The sequence below is a fragment of the Dermochelys coriacea genome, chromosome 5 (assembly GCF_009764565.3).
Source record: "Dermochelys coriacea isolate rDerCor1 chromosome 5, rDerCor1.pri.v4, whole genome shotgun sequence".
Classification (NCBI taxonomy): domain Eukaryota; kingdom Metazoa; phylum Chordata; order Testudines; family Dermochelyidae; genus Dermochelys; species Dermochelys coriacea.
In genome coordinates this window covers 91,767,511-91,779,049 of record NC_050072.1, presented here as the reverse complement: position 1 = coordinate 91,779,049, position 11,539 = coordinate 91,767,511, and the positions used below count along the sequence as shown (strand labels likewise).

The window sequence follows — 11,539 nt, the reverse complement described above, 5'->3', positions numbered from 1 at the left end:
TTGCATAAAAAGTGAACATCATTCTGGGATATACTTTCAGGAGTTTTGTAAACAAGACACGAGAAGTAATTCTTCCACTCTACTCTGCGCTGATTAGGCCACAACTGGAGTATTGTGTCCAGTTCTGGACACCGCATTTCAGGAAAGATGTGGACAAATTGGAGAGAGTCCAGAGAACAGCAACACAAATGATTAAAGGTCTAGAAAACATGACCTATGAGGGAAAATTGAAAAAACTGGGTTTGTTTAGTCTGGAGAAGAGAAGACTGAGGGGGGGACATAACCGTTTTCAAGTACATAAAAGGTTGTTACAAGGAGGAGGGAGAAAAATTGGTCGTCATAACCTTCTGAGGATAGGACAAGAAGCAATGGGCTTAAATTGCAGCAAGGAAGGTTTAGGTTGGACATCAGGAAAAATTTCCTAACTGTCAGGGTGGTTAAGAACTGGAATAAATTACCTAGGGAGGTTGTGGAGATTTTTAAGAGCAGGTTAGACAAACACCTGTCAGGAATGGCCTAGATGATGATTATTCCTGCCATGAGTGTAGGGGACTGGACTAGATGACCTCTCAAGGTCCCTTGCAGTCCTATGATTCTGGGATAAAGGTTAATGGGAAGAGAAGCAACACCAGCCATAATCTCTATTGCTGCAGTGTGGGAGTGTGAATATTTGGAGCAAAGATTTAACAACTTAAAGATGGAGACCTGTTTTAGTTGCTTCATACTTCAGCAAGATCCTCCTTAGCTGTGTCATCTTTCTTCTTAATATTACCTATTGCTAGCTAATGCATGCCCAAGCAACACCAACTGTCTAGATTTATTTGTATTTACTCTGATGCAGAGGCATTTGTCCTAATGTTTTTAAAGTTTAACTTCTCTGAAGTGATGGTTTCACAATTAAACTTCAAAAACAAATGTAAATGCTTGATGAATTAATGTAATTCTTGTGAATAAAAATTTTTACACAGATGGGGTGCAATATATTTTAGATTGCAGGGCATAAATTAATATTAATCTTCTTTACTTATTTTTCTCAATAAAATAGTCACCTGTAATGAAAGACCTCTAGGACAAGTGTTGCCTCTCTTGTAAGAATAAAATAGTCAACTTTTTTTCTGGTGTTTATGTGCTAGGTTAGGTGCTGGAGATGTTGACAGTGTATTATATTGAAAACTTAATTATTTTTTTTAAAGGAAAGGCCTTCCTTTTGCCTTCCTCATATCCAGTCCTGATATGCTGAGAGAACATGTCAAATATTCAGCAAAGACATGGGGGTGGTGCAGTGAAAGATGATCAGAGAGACATGAAACATCCCAAGGCAATATAAGAAGGCAAAGCTGTTTTCTCTATAGCTAAAGAAAACAATATCAGGTGAGTTTAAACAACTGCCATCTTGATTTATACTTAGGAATATTTAGCCTCAGAGCCATATTTTCCAATAGTAATGGCCTTCCAAGGGAAGCAGTGGGGGCAAAAGATCTATCTGGTTTTAAGATTCTACTTGATAATCATAGAATCATAGAATATCAGGGTTGGAAGGGACCCCAGAAGGTCATCTAGTCCAACCCCCTGCTCAAAGCAGGACCAAGTCCCAGTTAAATCATCCTAGCCAGGGCTTTGTCAAGCCTGACCTTGAAAACCTCTAAGGAAGGAGATTCTACCACCTCCCTAGGTAACGCATTCCAGTGTTTCACCACCCTCTTAGTGAAAAAGTTTTTCCTAATATCCAATCTAAACCTCCCCCATTGCAACTTGAGACCATTACTCCTCGTTCTGTCATCTGCTACCATTGAGAACAGTCTAGAGCCATCCTCTTTGAAACCCCCTTTCAGGTAGTTGAAAGCAGCTATCAAATCCCCCCTCATTCTTCTCTTCTGCAGACTAAACAATCCCAGCTCCCTCAGCCTCTCCTCGTAAGTCATGTGCTCTAGACCCCTAATCATTTTTGTTGCCCTTCGCTGTACTCTTTCCAATTTATCCACATCCTTCTTGTAGTGTGGGGCCCAAAACTGGACACAGTACTCCAGATGAGGCCTCACCAGTGTCGAATAGAGGGGAACGATCACGTCCCTCGATCTGCTCGCTATGCCCCTACTTATACATCCCAAAATGCCATTGGCCTTCTTGGCAACAAGGGCACACTGCTGACTCATATCCAGCTTCTCGTCCACTGTCACCCCTAGGTCCTTTCCACAGAACTGCTGCCGAGCCATTCGGTCCCTAGTCTGTAGCGGTGCATTGGATTCTTCCATCCTAAGTGCAGGACCCTGCACTTATCCTTATTGAACCTCATTAGATTTCTTTTGGCCCAATCCTCCAATTTGTCTAGGTCCTTCTGTATCCTATCCCTCCCCTCCAGCGTATCTACCACTCCTCCCAGTTTAGTATCATCCGCAAATTTGCTGAGAGTGCAATCCACACCATCCTCCAGATCATTTATGAAGATATTGAACAAAACGGGCCCCAGGACTGACCCCTGGGGCACTCCACTTGACACCGGCTGCCAACTAGACATGGAGCCATTGATCACTACCCGTTGAGCCCGACAATCTAGCCAGCTTTCTACCCACCTTATAGTGCATTCATCCAGCCCATACTTCCTTAACTTGCTGACAAGAATGCTGTGGGAGACCGTGTCAAAAGCTTTGCTAAAGTCAAGAAACAATACATCCACTGCTTTCCCTTCATCCACAGAACCAGTAATCTCATCATAAAAGGCGATTAGATTAGTCAGGCATGACCTTCCCTTGGTGAATCCATGCTGACTGTTCCTGATCACTTTCCTCTCCTCTAAGTGCTTCAGGATTGATTCTTTGAGGACCTGCTCCATGATTTTTCCAGGGACTGAGGTGAGCCTGACCGGCCTGTAGTTCCCAGGATCCTCCTTCTTCCCTTTTTTAAAGATGGGCACTACATTAGCCTTTTTCCAGTCATCCGGGACTTCCCCCGTTCGCCACGAGTTTTCAAAGATAATGGCCAAGGGCTCTGCAATCACAGCCGCCAATTCCCTCAGCACTCTCGGATGCAATTCGTCCGGCCCCATGGACTTGTGCACGTCCAGCTTTTCTAAATAGTCCCTAACCACCTCTATCTCTACAGAGGGCTGGCCATCTCTTCCCCATTTTGTGATGCCCAGCACAGCAGTCTGGGAGCTGACCTTGTTAGTGAAAACAGAGGCAAAAAAAGCATTGAGTACATTAGCTTTTTCCACATCCTCTGTCACTAGCTTGCCTCCCTCATTCAGTAAGGGGCCCACACTTTCCTTGGCTTTCTTCTTGTTGCCAACATACCTGAAGAAACCCTTCTTGTTACTCTTGACATCTCTTGCTAGCTGCAGCTCCAGGTGCGATTTGGCCCTCCTGATATCTTTCCTACATGCCCGAGCAATATTTTATACTCTTCCCTGGTCATATGTCCAACCTTCCACTTCTTGTAAGCTTCTTTTTATGTTTAAGATCCGCTAGGATTTCACCATTAAGCCAAGCTGGTCGCCTGCCATATTTACTATTCTTTCGACTCATCGGGATGGTTTGTCCCTGTAACCTCAACAGGGATTCCTTGAAATACAGCCAGCTCTCCTGGACTCCCTTCCCTTTCATGTTAGTCCCCCAGGGGATCCTGGCCATCTGTTCCCTGAGGGAGTCAAAGTCTGCTTTCCTGAAGTCCAGGGTCCGTATCCTGCTGCTTACCTTTCTTCCCTGCGTCAGGATCCTGAACTCAACCAACTCATGGTCACTGCCTCCCAGATTCCCATCCACTTTTGCTTCCCCCACTAATTCTACCCGGTTTGTGAGCAGCAGGTCAAGAAAAGCGCTCCCCCTAGTTGGCTCCCCTAGCACTTGCACCAGGAATTGTCCCCTACGCTTTCCAAAAACTTCCTGGATTGTCTATGACCGCTGTATTGCTCTCCCAGCAGATATCAGGAAAATTAAAGTCACCCATGAGAATCAGGGCATGCGATCTAGTAGCTTCCGTGAGTTGCCGGAAGAAAGCCTCATCCACCTCATCCCCCTGGTCCGGTGGTCTATAGCAGACTCCCACCATGACATCACTCTTGTTGCACACACTTCTAAACTTAATCCAGAGACACTCAGGTTTTTCCACAGTTTCGTACCGGAGCTCTGAGCAGTCATACTGCTCCCTTACATACAGTGCTACTCCCCCACCTTTTCTGCCCTGCCTGTCCTTCCTGAACAGTTTATAACCATCCATGACTGTACTCCAGTCATGTGAGTTATCCCACCAAGTCTCTGTTATTCCAATCACGTCATAATTCCTTGACATCACCAGGACCTCCAGTTCTCCCTGCTTGTTTCCAAGGCTTTGTGCATTTGTATATAAGCACTTGAGATAACCTGTTGATCGCCCCTCATTCCCAGTATGAGGCAGGAGCCCTCCCCTCACAGACATTCCTGCCTGTGCTTCCTCCCGGTATCCCGCTTTCCCACTTACCTCAGGGCTTTGATCTCCTTCCCCCGGTGAACCTAGTTTAAAGCCCTCCTCACTAGGTTAGCCAGCCTGCTGGCAAAGATGTTCTTCCCTCTCTTCGTAAGATGGAGCCCGTCTCTGCCCAGCACTCCTCCTTCATGGAACACCATCCCATGGTCAAAGAATCCAAAGCCTTCTCTCCGACACCACCTGCGTAGCCATTCGTTGACCTCCACGATTCGACGGTCCCTACCCAGGCCTTTTCCTTCCACGGGGAGGATGGACGAGAACACCACTTGCGCCTCCAACTCCTTTATCCTTCTTCCCAGAGCCACGTAGTCCGCAGTGATCCGCTCAAGGTCATTCTTGGCAGTATCATTGGTGCCCACGTGGAGAAGCAGGAAGGGGTAGCGATCCGAGGGCTTGATGAGTCTCGGCAGTCTCTCCGTCACATCACGAATCTTAGCCCCTGGCAAGCAGCAGACTTCTCGGTTTTCCCGGTCAGGGCGGCAGATAGATGACTCAGTCCCCCGGAGGAGAGAGTCCCCGACCACCACCACCCGCCTTCTCCTCTTGGGAGTGGTGGTCGTGGAACCCCCAACCTCAGGACATCGCATCTCATGCCTCCCAACCAGCGGAGTCTCCTTCTGCTTTCTCCCCCCAGACATATCATCTGGTCCACTCTCCGCATTGGTACCTGTGGAGAGAACATGAAAGCGGTTAGTTACCTGTGTCTGTGTTACTGGAACCCGGACATTCCGCTTACCTCTTCTGGAGGTCACATGTTGCCAAGCTTCTTCACTGGCCTCTTGGCTCCTCTGTGCAACCTGCTCTATATCTTTAGAGCTTTGTGCCCCTAGAAGGCTATCCTGAGTTTGGTCCAGAAAATCCTCAGTCTCTCGTATACAACGCAGGGTCGTTACCTGTTGCTCCAGACCTTCAATCTTTTCTTCCAATATGGAGACCAGCTTGCACTTTGTACAGACAAAGTCGCTTCTGTCCTGTGGAAGAAAGACAAACATGGCACATCCAGTGCAGGTCACAACAGCTGAACCCCCCCCTTCCATATCACCTACCTACTATGAGCTTCCTCAGAGACGTTGGCAAGATGTAAGCCTCACTGGGCTCACTCCAGGCGAACTCCCAGGCAAACTCCTGCTGTGAGCTGCTCTGCTGTCCCCGCTGCTCCGCTGCCGCTCAGCTGGTTCGCGAGGCTCTGGCTATTTTTAAACAGCCAGGCTTCCCTGACGCAAACACACAGACACCCTAATGCCCGCCCCCTGCAGGCTAGCAGCCAATCAGACACTCACTCAGGCTCTCTCCCTGCCCTCCCAGCAAACACACGCTCGGATACTTCCTCAGCAAGCAAACACACACACTCGGTGTTTATGGAGGAGATGGTATGATGGGTTAATGGGATTTTGGTAAGTAATTGATCTTTAAATATTCAGGATAAATAGGACTAATCCCCTGAGATGGGATATTAGATGGATGGAATCTGAGTTACCCAGGAAAGAATTTTCTGTAGTATCTGGCTGGTGAATCTTGCCCATATTTGGGGTCGGGAAGGAATTTTCCTCCAGGGCAGATTGGAGAGGCCCTGAAGGTTTTTCGCCTTCCTCTGTAGCATGGGGCATGGTTGACTTGAGGGAGGCTTCTCTGCTCCTTGAAGTCTTTGAACCATGATTTAAGGACTTCAATAGCTCAGACATGGGTGAGGTTTTATATAGGAGTGGGTGGGTGAGATTCTGTGGCCTGCGCTGTGCAGGAGGTCGGACTAGATGATCAGAATGGTCCCTTCTGACCTTAGTATCTATGAATCTGTGAAACTGCCTATACACGTTTGTGTGCGTAGACCATAATTGTGTGTACAAATTGGCTAACAGAGCAAGCACATAGCCTCTCTTCAGTGTCAGCAACACATTATGAATATTACAATTTAAAAGTGCAGTATGCTCTTCGAAATATGTTCAATTGGATGTCTCCATATAGAAAATCAAGGGTGTTACTAATGGAACAAAAAGAAAAGGAGTACTTGTGGCACCTTAGAGACTAACAAATTTATTAGAGCATAAGCTTTCGTGAGCTACAGCTCACTTCATCGGATGCATTACATTCATCGGAATGCATCCGATGAAGTGAGCTGTAGCTCACGAAAGCTTATGCTCTAATAAATTTGTTAGTCTCTAAGGTGCCACAAGTACTCCTTTTCTTTTTGCGAATACAGACTAACACGGCTGCTACTCTGAAACTAATGGAACAGGCATCACATAGATAAGCAAATCGATGGACAAACTCCCATTGACTTCCATGAAAGTTGGCTCACGCCCTCAGTCTTAAAGCAGAGTTTTTATAGATCATTTCAGGGACTTGTAATTCTAATGCTATTTACAAAAAAATAATCTGCTAAAATCCAACTGGAGAAGTGGATAATCACTGAAGGTATCCTCCACTATAATTTACATACAAGTTTCCTTATGAACCACCACCAAAAAAAAAAAATAGAAAATTGAAGCATATAAACAAACACTAAACCAAATATTTTGAAACCTTCCAATCATAAATTTACTAACTAAACCCTAAATATTAGAAAGTCTTGGAATGCACAGGCAATACTTCCAGCCAAACCCCACCTGTGGTATTTAATGGTCAGTTACATTACCCCAAATAATTGTAGCCATCTAAATAGCCATTTTAACGTGAACTCTAAAGCCCAATTTTAAATAAAATTAGACACTCGCACAAGCAAAGAGAGCCTCAAAAATTTCAGCCTCCGGTAATTATTCAGAAAAGCATTAGCATGTGAAAATAGAACCTTGTAACAAAGGATTTTGAAACCTGCATTATAATGGGTGTTATATGAAATGCCTGTTAAAATTGATGCTTGGAGAGAGATGCTAATTTTCCCTGTTACTTTCTTTGAATTTTTAGTTTGCCTTTAAACTTGACATCACTTTTCTCAGTTGCTTTCTAGATAACACATGCTGACTGCTGTGGGTAGATAGCGTACATACCCCAGTGTAAAGGTGATATAACCTCAAAATGTAAGGCTGTATGTTTTGAGGGAGAAAATGTAATATCTGTTTAATGTTTTGCATGGCAATATTTTCTTTTTACTGTGGTTTCTCCCCCAGGAAAATTTAGCTTTACTGACTGTGCTATCTAGTAGAGATTTGGTTATATAATAATCCCAGTTTTGTAAAAGTGAAGCTCCTTTCAGAAAAAAGAGCTACTAGCATGTGATTCCTCAGTAAAATAACTACTCTGGAGAACAAAAATGCCACCAGCTGTGAAGTGCCCTTAGGTTCAAATCAGTTCTTCTGCAGATTCATTCAAACACAGCCTTAGGAGCACAATACTGAATTTTAAAGTTTTGGGACAAGATTCTAAAAGGAGGAGGAGATCCACGCAGTAATTGAGTTGTGCATACAAGTAAGGTAATTGTACATGCAAAAAGGCAGGTGCCCAATTCTCTTCTTTCTAATGTATTCAACACAGCACACCTTATTATTTATCTCTTACCATGTGCTGCCATTAGTGTGACTCGGATCCTTGGGTCACACACTTGCAGCCAAATTAATAATTTGGAGTTTAGTTCTTTGACCCACCTTTAGATAGCTAACAGTGTTAGGAAATTCACCAGTCACTTAAATATGTATAATAGCATTTATGTATTGGTCTACATTCTCCAAAGTATCTGACAAGCAAACTATTCTTCACAGCACAATGCTATGAAACAATTATCCCCCTAGCGAGGCTGAGTCTAAAACTCATTTTATCAAGTGCTCATTTTACCTCAGCCTGTGCTCTAACAATTAGACATGCTGCCTTTATATGTATTGAAAGGAGAATGTGGAATAGGTTATTTTTTAAAAAGTCATCCTAAATTTGTTGCAATTGATGTGTATGTTTTTGTCTGTATTACTCTGAATTTTTCTGTGCCTTCCTCTGTGAGAAAGCTAATTTAGAACCTAACCCTGCATTTTCTGGGCACACAAATCCCTTTGGAGTTTATGGGGACTTTGATTTTTACATTTCTTGCTCATTCTATTCACCTGAACTGGCTATCCTGTCTGATATATTAGGATGGAATAGTTTATCACTTTGTTTTTTTATTGACTGAATATCCTGATTGCAGTTGATTTGGGTATTTTTATTTAATGTCATCTTCTCTGTAGTTGAGTTAAATTGTTGCCTGTATCTTAAGTATCTTGATTACATCAGTGGGAGCTTGACTGAGCCCCTATGGAAGGCTTGCAGGATCAGCACAAAAAAAAAATCCTGACATATCACATACCGGAGTTGTGAAGTGAACATCAATTCTAAAGTACCTGTGGCTTTAGTAGCTCTGACATGAGCCTCAGGTTTGAGACTATGGTTCCCAGGCTACGGGAGGAGGCCTGCATTCATAGCTGCCTAGAGAAACATCCAACAATAACCCAGGCTAGAGTGGAAGGAGGAAAGATGGCTTCAGAATGAAAGGTGAGGGCATCCACAGAACCTTGCTCAATGTGACTTCACCTGAAGACTTTATCCTTGCATGTTTCAGGGCAGGCGGGAGCCTATAGGATAGGGAGCAAATAATGATTTGTACGAATATCTTCTATGGAAGGGCTGTGGGGTCTCTCTATGGCCACTTAGCTCTATAAAAGCATTTATCACAATCAAAGAAGAAAACTTTAAATACAGCGTTGATTGAGCCATTGTATACACAGAACACAGCAACTTTTATATTTTGCTGCTAGGCAAACACTACAACAAAAACTAAGTAGCCCACAAAGGAAAGATTGAATTTTAGTTTTATGATAAAGTACCAGCACCTGAATATGGTCATTTTCTGTTAATCTTTGGCTAAAATGTCTCAGTGTGTAAGTAAACAGAATTATAAAGTGATGAGTTTTAGGAGATGTATACACACACAGAAAGTTAGGGACCTAGCTCCCTTGGCCCCTTTGAAAATCCTGGCCTACATCTTTATTAAAGATGTAGACATTTGGTGAAAGGAGTTTAGTCTTAAAACATAACCCCTTTAAATAAGTTAGGATAATATAATTTTACATTTGTATCAAGAATATGTGGAATTGTAAGTACAAGATAAGGAGAAATGTAGAAATTTCAAGTTTTAACTTTTTATTTCAAAGTCATAAATAACAGTGGTTTCATTTTTACCATGTGTTGATTCCTGTCCCCTGACAATGGGGTATGAATGTATAGTACCAGCTCCAAAAGGACTTCAAGTAAATCTTAAGATGACAACACTAATTAAATCATTGACTGGCAGTTGGATCCTCTTCACTTTTTAGGAAAACAGAAAAGCATTTAACCCCCATCCCCAATTGCTGATTATCACTTTTTTTCCTGCCTTTTAGCAGTTTATAAGCCAGGGAAAAGATTCTTAGCAGCATCAGACAGGACTAACCTGCTTCCTGTACACGAGGACAGCAGCATATTAACTCATGAAATCACAAAGGGAAAAACAACTCAGTGGCAGTGTCCCCACAACAGTTTCCCAATGTTTTTCAATTCTCCGCAGATAAAATGTTTGCAAATACATCAGTAGTAGTCCACAAACACTTTACACAAGGTTTCAGTAAACAATCAACATTAATAAATAGCATTTCCTCCTTTCAAAAAAGGAAATTTTTGAAGAAAAATAAAACATTTGGCTTGCACGCAATTTTGGTGCACTTTGAAAGCATCAGGTTGAATGTTAAAATCTTGAAATGAGCACCTGCTCTTATCTACACATTTTACCTAGTAAACAAATACAAACATCATGGCTTTCTATTAAAATATTCAAATCTATTAAGAACAGGAGTCCATAATAGGAGCACTGCATTAAAATCCATTGCCTCTGATTTAACAATCTAATTTAAAATAAAATACCGTGTTTTCTTTAAACTCAAATTGAAGATTGTTTTGTGCTGCTGTCTTGTAAGCCCAGAAGTTTTAGCCAAAATGAACCTAATTTTTGAAGTGAATGGACGGCCTGTATTGCAATTTCAGAGTTCTTCAGTCCCCTCATGATTCTTGGTAGGTCCTCTTCTGTGAGGCTTTTCCCTGAGCCATGTATTTATTGGCAAGGCTGCCTAAACAGAAACCAAAAAAGAAAGAGTCACATTATTGAGGTTGTAACAAAATAGAAAAACAATGATCTGAACACAAAAACAAGCCACGCTTCCAAAATCTTAAGCATGCTCCACATTGCATGTTCCATAGGGGGAAAAGAACAAACTGGACATACTTGGTCTGAGCCAGATTAGATTCAACCATGGTAAACTAAAGATTGACACTTCAACCTCTGACTTTCAGAGGGTCAGGGAACACCTATTCCTCTGCTGAAAGAGCTTTGAGTCTCCATCCGACAAAAATCAGACTGCTATAAGGTGTCAAGCTTTGGGCATGCAAAAAAACATGGTTAATCACTAGTCATTTCTTAAAACTTGGCCATAATACCAGATTAAAATTGATTTTTTGAAACAGGTGTGTAAGGGGGTTACCGTCCTATTCTGCTTTTAACACTGAATGCAGAGTCAGGATCTGGTGCAACTATAGCTCTTTACTAAGGGATCTTTTTACTTAGGTAGTGGTTTTCATTGTTTTTAACTATCCTTTGTCATGATCTGATAGTTGGTTTGTACAAAGAACCTACTTTAATACCCTGGCCCCAAAGAAATTAATTGATCCTGTGGATTTCTAGAGGGTGATTTAGGGTTCTTTGAAGGAGGTCTCACATATGGTCCTTGACAGGAACACTCCAAGATGCATAAAAAGACTCAAGTAGGCAGAAACAGGAGCACAGAAGGAAAAGAATTGATACAAACAAAAATAGTGTACTCTTCTGTCACCTCTCACCTCCCCCATAAAAAACACATCCCAATAACTATTGATGGTAAATAAAGAAATAAAAGTAACAAAAGTGGGGCAGAACTGAACTGCCAGAGGAAAAAAAAAACTTCTGGTAGACAAGAGGCTGGTCTTAGCCCACAGGGTGCTAGCAACAAGTTTAAACTGCCTTCAATATCAACACAGAAAGCAGAGCTCCCGTCAGTGAGGATTGGGGGAGATGCTCAATTCCCAAAAATAAGCTTTTAGGTACTGTAATTTCAAT

The 11,539-nt window shown here is 42.6% G+C and overlaps 1 protein-coding gene and 1 long non-coding RNA gene across 2 annotated transcripts in view; one reads left to right on the top strand and one right to left on the bottom strand.

The window, feature by feature from the left end:
- Positions 1–472: 472 nt before the first annotated feature.
- Positions 473–11,259, top strand: LOC122460399. The gene is made up of 2 exons (XR_006281679.1): positions 473–1,371; positions 8,653–11,259. It is a non-coding gene; the product is annotated as an uncharacterized LOC122460399 (long non-coding RNA).
- TUT7 (terminal uridylyl transferase 7) overlaps positions 9,542–11,539 on the bottom strand; it is a 35,661-nt gene continuing 33,663 nt past the window's right edge. The window contains 1 exon segment of the mRNA XM_038402311.2: positions 9,542–10,517. Coding sequence (XP_038258239.1) covers positions 10,450–10,517 — 68 coding nt within the window. The 3' untranslated portion in view covers positions 9,542–10,449.